Raw genomic sequence first — 13,456 nt, forward strand, 5'->3', positions numbered from 1 at the left:
TCAACTTGACTCGGTGTTGTCTTCTCTTTTTATACTTAGAATGTCATTCTCTCTTCCTTAAATCTTAGACTCTCAGTACATGAACAATACTAAACATATGTATGCTAGAATTCTGTTTCAACTAGATAAACATATTGTCTGACGTACAGGTACATATTAAACGGCTTAGCAGATTTCTGGGAAATAAATAATTATTATTGCTTAAAACACAATTTGCTGTGTTACTCGAGGTTTAAAAACATTGGCTGAATTTAATCACACAGCATTTACCACCAGATTCCGTTTACATTGAAGATAGATGGACAATGAACTCTATGGCAAATCATAAAAATGCATTATAATAATAATAATAATAATAATAATAATAATAATAACAACAACAACAACAACAATTTCTCTAAGTTCTAATTGAAACTCCAAAAGATTAGCCTTTATTACTCAGTAAGTTATTAGTATTTTTTTTGTTGTTGTTGAGATTTGTCTCTTTAGTTCTGAGCTAAGTACTGTACAACGTCTCTAAGTTCTGAGCAGATGTACTGTACAACGTTGCAGTTAAAGTGTGAATACCTTACGCTGTTTTAAATCACTGACTAAAGAAAAGTGATGCATAATTACAGTGTAGGTCATGACATCATTAAAAAGTCAGAGATAAATTAAATTCACAATAACTGATAAAAATTACTTGCATTGAATAAAATGAATATAATATTACATATATGTATCAAAAAATATCCATCTATTGATTATTGACATTCATGCTTTATAGTAACCAAAACAATAAAAACATCATTGCTTTCTCACCACATTTAAATTTGTTTCCTCAGAAATGAACAGCAATTATTAAGAATTACTTGAGTATTTCATTTGTACCCCTGAGATGTTGAGGTAAGACTGTAAACACAAATCAAGTGTAAAAGTCACTACTGGATATAGCATTTTAAGTTTAGTAGCTGATCACTGCTAAAATCATTTTAGTAGTTGCTACAGTAAAAGCTTAAGTCAGTTAAAAAATGTTTTCCTTATTTTAGGTTACTTAATTGTCAAAATGGCTGGGTTATATAATGTTTATGCAATGCATTTAAAATCATTTTACCTTGAGTAATTCCATGCCTGTTAAAGTTCCCTTGTGGATGTTTAAGAAACAGGACTACAGTCGCTAATCCACTTGCTCCAGCATGCTTTGTTTACCTTCTGTTACCAAGAACACACAACATACTGTACATGTGTAGGACTATCAAACTTTCTATACTTTGTCATCATCCCACCTGTAAATTATTACAGTTTAAAGAAAAAAACATCAGTATAGTGAATAAAGGTGTATCTGTAGCCTGTGGTTGTAGAATCACTGTGATTCTACATAGTTTTTTTCACTGTATTAACTGCCACTATAGTTAGACTGCCGGCATAAGAACTCAATTGGATTAAAATGAGTGTCTGAGTATCTCTAAATACAGCCTTCTGTTTTCTGTTTCACTGACAACATGGTAACTGTGGGAGTAAAACGTAAGATATGCTTCACTGTATGGAGAAAGAGTGAAGGGGTTTTACTTGAACACAATACAGATGAAAGACTTTGTGTATGTTAGATGAAGTAGGAATTTAACTAGTCGAATGTTGAAAAAATAAAAGAAAATTATGCCATTTTAAAAGTCACTTCCTGAATGTGATATAGACATAAATATTTTTAATGAATGCCCCTTTCTTTACAACTGTTTAATCCCTGTGTTCTCTGAACAGCTTCTGAAGCCAAATAACTTTATTGGAATATATCTGTTCTTCCTTTGCCAAATAACATACACTACCTTCTTGACGTCAGATTGAGAGATAAATTTCATTTAATTCATTTTGTCTTTTTTTTTGTGTGTGGCAATATTATGTAAAAGTACTAGTAGCCTACTAAATGCAACAGTAGTAGAAGGGATAGTAGAAATAGAAGTATTTTCACTACTAGTTGTGTAATGTTGCAACTGATATTCTTCATCATAGGAATGAGATTACGCAGATGAATTTAAGCACTTGAATTTCATCTCAAAACGTTTTTTTTTCTGTTCAGATTAGTTAATCTAATCCTGATCTGATTCTTAGTCATGTAATTGCCTGATGGATGACATTCTGCATGGATGTCTTTCCCATATCTGCAGAGGACTTCTAAAGCTGTTAGCGTGTCCATTGGGATAGATTACCGAGATGATTCCTGATGATTCCAAACTTCTTCCATATCACAGTGATGGAATTCTGTTTGGTCTGACATACACTGGGAATTGTGTAACTTTTCTAAATCATGTGCAATCAACTGAATTGGGCACAAGAGAACTTTAATCAGGTACTTTGCTACATGGTATTTTAGTTTTTAATTTTTATGCGTTTTAAAAATGTATGTATAAACAGTACATATTTTTTAAAAATAAAGTTTAAAAGAAAATGAAAAAGGAAAGGAAAAAGAAAAAGAGGGGGGCTCATTCCTTTCCACTGTATATGATTGACAGGTCTGCTTAGCTGTGATTCAGGGGGCGCGTGATGCCACGGAAACGCGGAGACTCGGTGACGTAGAGCGCAATGTCGCGTGCGCTGCATGCGAGGCCTGTCAGAGCTAGGAAGCGGTGTGTTTGCGGTGAGGTCATGATTTTATCAGCCGAACAACCAAATACTCGTTAATTGTTAGCGTTAAAATATTTTTTTGCTCGCCTTTACATGATCCGTGGATATTAACATAGAAAGGAATAAGTGGAGTTGAGTTCCTGGCAGGTAAGAAAGCGTTTTTAACGGTTTAAAGGCGGTATTGTTTAGCTGTGGGGGAGAAGGGGGAGGAGGAGGAGGGTGTGTTTGCATACAGCACACAGCTGATTTCTCTTTCTTACGAGTGAATAACGCGACAACGTTTCACTCTTGGAGGATAGTAATACGCTTAGAAACACGATATACACAAAACTATTTCTTTTCGAGGCGACTTGATACAGCGGTTTGTTTCCGGCTAGCTTTAGGCTAGTTAAGAAGCTGCCATTCAGACAGCTGCCCTTCCAGCATCTTACTGCTCGGTTCGTTCTAATGCCACGGGTTACAACAATAATAAACCGCAACATGTTCGGATTTTCCTTTCGAGAATGCAGTGGGACAAAATAATGCAGGTTGTAACTCTAAGCTCAGGACGCCTGAAATCTCCTAAAGCAACAGACACGTCGATTTATCGATCAGCTCATTAAACCGGTTTACTACTGAAGGTGGTGCTTTGCACCTGCTAGCTCCAGGCTAATCCTGTTCATGTTCAAGTATTGTTCAAGGCCTAGTGATTTGTTGTTGTTGTTTGCTTGTTATTGTATATAAAGTGATGTATTTAAAGTGTGCGTGTGTTAAGTCTAGTTTGCTCAGTCACTGTTTATTAAATGACTGCATACTCTTCTTAATGTTTTCATATTGTCATTTTCACAATTGTTTAAAAATAAATAAGTGAAAAGGTGAAAGTAAACATCTGTTAAGAAGTACATACAATCTTTTGTATAAAGCATCTGCATATCTTTTACCCCATAGAGTCTGAAAATAGTAAAACAGTTTGCTCAATCACAATTCACTAGTGAAATGATCCTGGTCTGTTTTCATGCACATAGAAAACTGAATTATATTAATTTCCCAGCTTTCAATTAATTATATATGATCGTATTTCTCTGCTTTGTGTCTTTTTTAATGCTTTCATATTAAGGTCTTTCTGGTAACATAACCCCCACTTTTTTTTTTATAGATAAAGTATGGTTGCAATTTTAAATGATTTTCTGCTTACTAAAGGCTTAAAGCAATGTTGACTATTCTCTGTGGAATGGATATTTTATTCTGTTGAGTCTTGCAAAATATGTTATTTTCTTTTAAAACAGACAGCGTTGTGTATCAGCTTCCAAACTGCACCTCTTTGCTGAGGCTATCATTCAACACAGCTGCATCTGTAACACACACATTTTAATATTGCCTTTTCCTGATATTCATAATACATTTCATTGTTTGTGGTATAGGTCCATAGACGTGCGTGTTGTGTGAATGCTCTGACATCAATTCGCCAGGACGTCACCATGAATAAAAACAAAAGGGAGAAGGAATTCTACAGTATAGATGTTGGAGATTCAACATTCACAGTTCTGAAGCGTTATCAGAACCTGAGACCGATCGGCTCAGGAGCACAGGGAATAGTCTGGTATACTCTCACTTCTGAATATCCATTAGCATTTTCATAGCAGAACAGCATAGATTATGTGTTTATATTTACACTATGTGTCCTTTTCTTCCCTTGTAGTTCAGCATATGACCAACATCTTGAAAGAAATGTAGCTATAAAGAAACTTAGCCGGCCTTTTCAGAATCAGACTCACGCCAAGCGAGCATACAGAGAGCTGGTACTAATGAAGTGTGTCAACCATAAAAACGTAAGTTTCAGGAAATGGACCAATATAAATGCTTAATTGTGAATTATAACATCATGATGTACTATTTTTGTTTTTAATATTATATAGTCAATGTTAAAGTATGATCATCTATATATTTCCAGATTATTGGCCTTTTAAATGTGTTTACACCACAAAAAACATTAGAAGAATTTCAAGACGTGTGAGTATACTGCAAAATGCTAACACAGTTCATAAATGACTAGTTATTGTGTAGTTCCTCAAACAGCTTATCCTTTAGTGCACTGAAGGTAAGAGAAAACTGGACCACTGCCTAATCGACCCTAAATATTTCTCTCGCTCTCTCTCTCTCTCCCTCTCTGACACACACACACTCACATGCGCACACACACTCCTCCTCCTCTCCTCTCCCTTTCTCTCTCTCTCTCCCTCTATCTCTTGTCTCTTGCACCCCCTTCCCCCATTCCGCCTCTTTTGCCACTCCCTCTCTTTCCTACCAACCCACCAACAGTTACCTTGTAATGGAGCTGATGGATGCCAACCTTTGCCAAGTCATTCAGATGGAGCTTGACCATGAGCGGCTGTCCTATCTGCTGTACCAGATGCTGTGTGGAATTAAACACCTCCACGCGGCAGGGATCATCCACAGGGTCTGTGCTCTATTGCTTAAAAGGAAACACAGTCAAACGAAGCTAGCGTTGCACTGATGACAAAAAGCTTAATAATCAGTTAAGATGAGGGAGGGGGAGGGGCAGCATCCTCCGAGCATAAGACAAAAAAGCTCGAGCTCATCCTGCTTGCTGCTGCTGCTGCCGCTGACTGCATTGCGCTGGCGAGGCAGGAACGTGCTGAGAGGAATCAAGGAGAGAAGTGATCTGTCCTGAGTGAACACTTCTCATCTATCACACACGTTCTGGGAGCACCGATCGATTTTTGTTTTGGTTTTTTTTGTTTTGTTTTTTTATCCTGAGCATAATTAAATCTATTTTTCTAATAGTCATATGTAATAGGAAATGATTAAGGTTAAAATATGTCAGAGCAAGGTCATCTGTAGGATTTCTGTATGGAATGAAATGGCCATACGTTGTAAACTGCACAATGATATGACTGAATCACCAAGAGAGAATTTAAAGCCTGTTTGTCCCTATTTAGAAATTGACCCCAGATAAATACCTAAATAAAATGCAAGTAGTTAACAGATAAAATGATTAACAGCTTCCACCCATCATTTAAACACTGTTCTGTAGCAGCAGCCCAAAATTAATTTGTAACTAATTATTTGAAACAGCAACTCAATGTGTTGTTTACAATGCATTATTATCCCAAACTATATATAAATATACCTTAAGAGTAACATCTGCATATCAGCCAGCCATGTGGCAACAGCAGAGTGATAAACTTCTGCAGATACTTGATTTCACATTAATTTATTGTTCTCATGTTCACCCAGTATAGCTGTTTTAGACCTGGTGGAGAGTTCATGCCTTATATTTTTCAGCTGGTAAATTGTGGCCATAACTGGACACATGTCTTCAGAAACAGTATTTGTATAACAATCGAAGCAATGCTCAATTAGTATTAAAAACTCTGCACTCTTTTACCACCATCAGCCTGAACTGTTGGCACAAGGCAAGTTGGGTCGTAGATTGCGTGCTAGTCACATCATGCATGTGCATGTGCCTATTTTCCTAATTGTTATCCAAGTTGCTTGATTGATAAAAGTACATGAAGATGTCTTCTTCTCTTATAGCCCATCCACCTCAGAGTTAGGCCTGTTGTGCGTTTTCTGCTCAACACAGTTGTAAAGAGTTGTTACTGGCGTTACTGTTGTATTCCTGTCCGTTCTAACTGCTCTGGTCATTCTCCACCTATCTTTCTCATTAGAAATTTCTTTTAGCCTGCTCTCTGTTTTGGGGTTTTGTTTTTAATTGCACCATTTTGCCTGAACTCTAAGGCTGTTGTGCATGGAAGTCACAGGAGATCAGACCCTGCTTTGTGTGGATAGGGATGAGGGATGGTTTGGCACAAGTATGTTCAGCTGCCCTTTGGTGTAGCATGACCGAGACACTGGCTTTGTGTCTCTGGTTGGTGGTGGTTTTGTGGTAATTTCTGAAGTTTGGAGAGCATGGGGAAACCATATATAAAGAATTAACAATCCAGGAAGAATTATAGATTCAAGAGAGATATTGTGTAACCAGTAAATTTAAGTAATTGGTTGCAAAGTTATTCAAATTTAAATATACATTTGATGTGTGCACTTTAATTTGTACACTGTGTATAAGCTTTTGTCTTGCAATCCTGTAAGTCCCTGTGTGTGTGTGTGTGTGTGTGTGTGTGTGTGTGTGTGTGTGTGTGTGTGTGTGTGTGTGTGTGTGTGTGTGTGTGTGTGTGTGTGTGTGTTTTTAAAAAAAAAACACTGCAGGATCTGAAACCTAGTAACATTGTAGTCAAGTCCGACTGTACCTTGAAGATCCTGGACTTTGGCTTGGCCCGGACAGCAGCCACTGGTTTGCTGATGACACCATATGTGGTGACCCGCTACTACAGAGCCCCAGAAGTCATCCTGGGAATGGGATATCAAGCCAACGGTGAGTACCGCTGACAAGCTTTTGAATGCCTCACTGGCATTTATTGCAGATGCTTAGCTGCAAACATCATTCTCACATTGCCTGTCTCATCATGCACTTTTATGTTTTTTTAACATTCATATAAAACTGATGTTCTGCTCAGAAAAAATACGCATTTCAATGCAGATTCTTTTAATTCCAGAAAGTCAAATGTACCGTGAATGAAATCAGAATAACTAACAGCTACTGCTTTACAAATACTTGCTTTTTAACCACCCTTTCTCTTTCTTTCTGCTACAAACAATTAGTGGACATTTGGTCTGTGGGCTGCATTTTGGCAGAAATGGTTCGTCACAAAATCCTTTTCCCAGGAAGGGACTGTATCCTTGCATGCTCTGAAGATGTAAGATGGAGAAAAGCTGTAGAAACACCTACACCTACAAGTATTTTTAATACTTTCAGCTCATTCAACTAGTATAAGTGTAAAACTAACATTTCTGTATTCTGTGTACTTTTGGGCTTTTGGGACTGGTACAGCTGATGGAGCAAATACTATATTGATGACCCTGATACCATAACAGTATGTTTGGTATGTTGCTCTTTTCCATCTGGGAGTATCCACTGGGGGTCAGAATAACTAGTGTGAAAGGTGTTGACGAGGTGTTGATGAATTTAAGACTGGCTTCTCATGGCTCACATGTTTGACAATAAAGATCATTATGTTATTGAATAGTGTCTCACCATGAAATAAAAATCTGGTCTTTTATTTCACAGATACACAGTACAATATAATTAAACCACCATTTATGATTTTAGGACATCATATGAGTTGCTGATTTGTGAGGCTTTCTAATATTTGATGGATGCTGATTATTTATGTTAATTTGTTTAATGTTTTGGAAGTATTCTCATCTTCATTATTTTCCCCCTTGCATTTTTTTCGTTACATGTTGCATGCTAATTTAATTTCCGTTTCATTTTTTCAGTTGATGTCTGGTCTGTTGGCTGTATCATGGCTGAAATGGTCAGAGGTAGTGTGTTGTTTCCAGGCACTGATCGTATCCTTATCCACCATTCACTGTTTTCTTTTTCTTGTTTTTTTTCTTTTCACAACAGTTTTCAGTTTTCCTCAACATGTCCATACAGAAAGAATAGAAAGCTTTATTATTAATTAGAATATTAAAGCTATATTAGCTTTAGCCGTCTCTTACGTTTAATGTCATTTAAAGAAAGAATTTTTAGGAACTTCATTCACAGTCGTTCCTTCATGTATGTACCCTCCTTGTCAGTCCATTTTCACCTCTCCATCTCTTATCTGTACACCCTGCAGTGTGTTTTTTTTTTTTAATCGTGTGATCTCAAGATATTGATCAGTGGAACAAAGTCATTGAGCAGCTGGGGACCCCGTCTCAAGAGTTCCTGATGAAACTCAATCAGTCTGTAAGGACGTATGTGGAGAACCGGCCTCGCTATGCTGGGTACAGCTTTGAGAAGCTTTTCCCTGATGTTCTTTTCCCTGCTGATTCCGATCACAATAAACTGAAAGGTAAAATGTGGTTCAATACAGATCCATGTTATGGGTTTTTATTTCTGACGTTTTTTATGTAATAATAAAGCACTGAAACACTGTTTTTATAACTGTTGTTGTTGTCACACTGTTCTCTGTGCTTCTAAATGAAAAATGAATGTTTCAGTTACGTTCATCCATGTAAATGTGTGTTTGAATGTAAAGGCATGTGAAAGACACTGCATGTGAAACAAGGAGTCACTGAATGAATGTTCATTTCTGTGTTGTAGCGAGTCAGGCTCGAGATCTGCTTTCCAAAACGCTCGTTATAGATGCTTCCAAGCGCATCTCAGTAGATGAAGCTCTACAGCACCCCTACATTAATGTGTGGTATGATCCAGCTGAGGTTGAGGCTGTGAGTGCACACACACACACACACTATTATTTCATTGCTCTCTAGTGGAGAGTTCTATTATAAGATGTGTTTTTGTATTTATTACTTTTTTTTTTTTTTTTTTTTTACATTTTTGAAAAAAAAAAGTTGTTTTTGTATTTCTTACATTTCCCCTTTTCTATTCTAGCCTTTACTAATTTATTTGAAAGTGTTTGTGTAGCCATGCATATCCTCATATTTCCTTAATTTGTTTTTTTATTTGTGCCTGTTACATTCAGTACATTCAAGTTTAGGTTCATGTTTACATTCAGGTTCACGTTGTTCAGCATGTGTTGGTGGAACAGTCATGGTGAAACATGGACTACTCTAAGCTCAGGGGTCCTGGGTTCCATCCTATCTAGCTGTGTGGAGTTTTCTCCCTGTGTTTGTGGATTTCCTCTGTGTTTTCTGGTGTTCTTCCACCGTTCAAAAACATACAGCTAGGCAGATTGGCTACACTAAATGTTCCCTAGGTGTGAATAAGACTATGTATCATCGTGTGTGTACATGGTGGGCTGCCCTGCATCCAGGGTAAATAGTCTCACCCTGTGCCCAGTAAAGGCTCCTGTCTACCAGCACACTGACCAACATAACCCGCTTACAGAAACTGAATGTATACAATAACTAAAGTGTGTACTTTTGTTGCCTTTGTTTTCAGCCCCCTCCGGTGATCACCGACAAGCAGTTGGATGAAAGGGAGCACACAGTGGAGGAGTGGAAAGGTGGCATCAGCCTCTATTCCTTTTTTGCACTTAGTTCTATGAAATTTGATGCAGGGAAAGTACCAGAAGTTCAGTATGAATATCATTTGCACTCAGCCAGAAGCCTGTATGATGAAGTCACTTGAATGTGTTAATGACTCCCTCAGCCATGTATAAATGACTTGCATGTGTTGCTTAATTTAGAAAAACATATTTGTCACACATAGGATTGTATTCTTTGGCAACTTGCACATTGCCAGCTTCCATGATGTGTCTGTGTGACTATTTCCCTCTGTCTATGTCTACATCTTTTTGCATCAGAGTTGATTTATAAGGAAGTGCTGGACTGGGAGGACAGGATGAAGAATGGCGTGATCCGTGGCCAGCCCTCCCCTCTAGGTTAGTTAACGTGATTTCTCCAAAAATATTAGTTAGTAAAATATGTTAGAATATTAATGCTATATATATATATATATATATATATATATATATATATATATATATATATATATATATATATATATATAATAAGGGTGCATCAATACTAATATCGGCTACCATGCTGATTCTCTTTGCTTGTTAAAATAAACAAATAAACAAACAAAATTACGAAATTCTGTTGTACAGAATGTTTTCTCAGTTGTCTAGTGTAATCCTTGTGCACTAATTCACAATCTTGAACAATCTTTACAATTAATGATGACGTTCAAAGAAAAAAGACCACAAACTGTGTAGATATCAGCATCTTCCTACAATACAACTACTAACCTTGCACCAAACACTGGATATGTGAGAAAAATCTCTACACCAGCTTTGTGAGTGTAAATAACAGCCATTCTCCAGTATATGGTTCTTCATTTAAGTGTACGTTACCTACAGCATTAAAGCTTCAAATTAGTAGAAAATGATTCTCCACTGTTACACTAACTTGATTCAAGGAGACCAGTGTAACTAATGTATGCATTTGATTTACAAACTGCTAGCTAATATTATAAAACATTTATACATTTAACATTTTCTAAGATGTCTGTAAGTGATTAATACTAGGTTACTGATTTTAGTATTTCTAACAAAAACATATTTGCTTTGATATAACTCTGATAAATGAGCTGTGAGTAATGATGTCTGACTGATGTGTATGTTTCTCATAGCACAGGTGGAGCAGTAGTCAATGGCTCGCCCCAGGCTTCCTCCTCCTCCTCCATCAACGATGTGTCCTCCATGTCTACCGAGCCCACCATGGCGTCAGACACAGACAGCAGTCTGGAGGCCACAGCCGGAGCACTGAGCTGCTGCAGATGACTATCACCTTCCCCTGGAGCATCGCTGTGTGTTGCATGGTATCAGATTTAGGCCAGTCAGTTTTGCTTTTCTTAACACTCATCCTTTAAAGATCTTTTCTAATTTATAACTTTATTGGCTAATGGAGGCTTGCAATGCAAAGGCAAATGTAAATACACAGTCAGTGATAAGTGTGTAGGTTGGCATTATTTGCTTCCTCCCTGAATATTGCAATATTCCATCGTCATTTTATTCTCACATCAAGAAGCTCCAGCAGCCCCTAAATACTAAACATGAGTACTTTTAACACGCTCGCTCAATTCCTCCTGTCGAAGAACATATTGGTGTAGAATGTAAAGACTAAATTGTAAATATATATATTTTTTTCTTTTCTTTTACTTTATATTTGTGTGTTTTATGTTTGAGTGGATGTATCAGGGACTACAAACTTCCTTAAAGTATTTTGATCATTTTAGATGCATATACTGCTCTCAGTGTAGAATAGCTATTTGATTTCTGTTGTTTTCAGAAGGTTTCTACTTGGTGGTTTTTACAACTCAGACCTAGAATTTGTTTTATTTGTACAATTTTTTTTTTTTTTGATCAAGGAATCATTTATGGCATCCAAAGTACTTAATTTACACAGTATAAAAGTTATGCAATGGGGTAGCATGGATCTTTAGTTTGTAAGTTAATTTATTTTTCTGGTCGTTTGTGGCAAATGACTGAGCTATTGTGCGTCAATCATTTTAATAATTGCTTTCTGAATTATTATTCCCAGTTTTTGTACAACGGATTTGACCTGTAATTCACATTTTATGATTAATGGATGTTTAATCCAGTTGAAACAGTATTAATGGTAGTTCTCTTATACTTGAAATGCTGTCCTGCATTGAATGTGGAGTATGTCATTGTGAATCAAGGAAAGTATTTTGCAATTTATTTATAGTTCATGACATCATCTGATTTATTTTTGTGACAAATATTTCACTGGTTTTTAATAGTACTTTTATTCATATTTTTGGAAAGGTCTTTAATGGAAAGCTTTGTAATGACCGGTGCTGTAAAAATAAATGTGTAGTGTTCTTAGTATGTAGGTTGCATAAGCTGCTGCAGTACACAAGTGTTTCACATTAATTGCTAAAAGTTTGAGGTGTTTGTGTGTGTGTGTGGGGGGGGGGGTGTGTGGGGGTGTGTGGGGGGGGTGTGTGGGGGGGTGTGTGTGGGGTGTGTGTGTGTGGGGGTGTGTGTGTGTGGGGGTGTGGCGGGGCTTGTGTGTGTGGGTGTGTTTGGGGAGGTGTACTTAGGGTCGGGGTGTGTGTAGGGGTTTGGGTACTATTTGGGACTTCTTTCCCAAGATTTTTTGTTTCAGTTTCTTTAACGTGTAGGACTGAATAATATGTTGTTGATTTTGAATCCTGTTTCTGAATGTTAGTGAGAACATTGACAGTTTTGTCTGTTTTGCTTTTTAATATGAAAACCCTTGATCCAGGTTTTGGGTTTATATCAATTTCTAATTTGAAGTGCTCTTATGACTGAATGCCCCATTGGAGATTGTTAACTGCTATAGTTTAACCAGAAAGTAAACTGGAATGATAGTTTCATCTGGCAATAAATAAAAATTTGCACAAAAGCTGTTGGCATGTATTATGTTAACAGGGACAGAGCAGGATCAGCTTCAGTAGAATTTGAACTACCTCATACTTCATTTTAGTTCACGTTTTAGTTCCTCACTGTGAATTTTATCATTTGTGTGTTTTTGTTTATTTATTTATTTATGTATTTATTTATTTAAAGTCGTTATGATTACAGTGTTAGCAGTGAGCCTATGGATTTGTGTGAATGATCTGTATGTAGTATGTGCACCATGTAGTTTTAAATGGACAAGTGATTTGCTACCACAACCCTCAATAGGATAAATAAGGAATACTAATATGATTTTGCGCTCTCTCTTGTTTTGTTAGCTCCTGTAGAACACTGTTTTAAATCATTCAGTATAAGTAATGAGAATCCTATCTTTTACATTTTCGTGTATGATCAAACATGTGTTGTGGGCCACATGGTGCTTTTTACTGAAAGCCCAGTCTGAATCTAATAGAGCCTATGAAGCCTACTTTATTACACTTACTCATTTGGTCTGGATTCCTTTAGCATTTGCAAAACTTACAATAACTACTAAATATAATCATACACAACTAGGACATTTCTCCATCTACATGGGATGCTAACGGAGCAAAGCTGAGAATGCAAAATACCCATTTTCAGGAAGACATCAAAAGTAAGATGATGAGATGGTGATGGCTGCAGTAGAACGTGCCACATGTGCAGTTATATGTAAAGGTCATTAGTGTGTACCACACCATTAGAGTGCCCTGGCATTCAACAGTGTTATAACCACTGCAAATAAACACAAGTACACAAAAAGTAGTGCCTGCTTGTGATTATTTCACTTTTGCTACAAGAATGTGTTAAAGATTTGGTGTAAATGCACATAATAGAATATCCTGCAATTGTATTTGCTGGAATGGTCAAATTTTAATTTGTATTACAGTACAAATTACTACATATTGCATACATGTAAT

General features: G+C 36.8%; 1 protein-coding gene across 8 annotated transcripts; it reads left to right on the forward strand.

Moving 5' to 3' along the window:
* Positions 1-2,506: 2,506 nt before the first annotated feature.
* On the forward strand, positions 2,507-11,966 carry mapk8a (mitogen-activated protein kinase 8a). Of its 8 annotated transcripts, none has more exons than XM_027142167.2 (13): positions 2,507-2,611; positions 3,999-4,177; positions 4,277-4,406; positions 4,529-4,587; positions 4,897-5,035; positions 6,808-6,973; positions 7,261-7,395; positions 7,939-8,010; positions 8,316-8,498; positions 8,750-8,874; positions 9,551-9,614; positions 9,915-9,992; positions 10,745-11,966. In XM_027142167.2, the coding sequence occupies exons 1-13, from the start codon at positions 2,573-2,575 to the stop codon at positions 10,759-10,761; spliced, it is 1,386 nt and encodes a 461-aa protein (XP_026997968.1). In that variant the 5' UTR covers positions 2,507-2,572; the 3' UTR covers positions 10,762-11,966. The 8 variants fall into 8 exon arrangements, 7 of the variants coding, with proteins under 7 accessions (XP_026997968.1, XP_026997965.1, XP_026997970.1 ...); XM_027142164.2 differs by having other exon boundaries at positions 10,750-11,966; XM_047812752.1 differs by having other exon boundaries at positions 2,549-2,745; positions 10,750-11,966.
* Positions 11,967-13,456: the final 1,490 nt, after the last annotated feature.

The sequence above is a fragment of the Tachysurus fulvidraco genome, chromosome 4 (assembly GCF_022655615.1).
Source record: "Tachysurus fulvidraco isolate hzauxx_2018 chromosome 4, HZAU_PFXX_2.0, whole genome shotgun sequence".
Taxonomy (NCBI): Eukaryota; Metazoa; Chordata; class Actinopteri; order Siluriformes; family Bagridae; genus Tachysurus; species Tachysurus fulvidraco.

Bases quoted from the DNA above. Each gene is read 5' to 3' on its own strand.
- mapk8a (XM_027142164.2), top strand. From the start codon at position 2,573: ATGCGAGGCCTGTCAGAGCTAGGAAGCGGTGTGTTTGCG. The intron at 2,612-3,998 runs GTGAGGTCATGA...TTTGTGGTATAG, and splicing joins TAGGAAGCGGTGTGTTTGCG to GTCCATAGACGTGCGTGTTG. The intron at 4,407-4,528 runs GTAAGTTTCAGG...ATATATTTCCAG, and splicing joins AGTGTGTCAACCATAAAAAC to ATTATTGGCCTTTTAAATGT.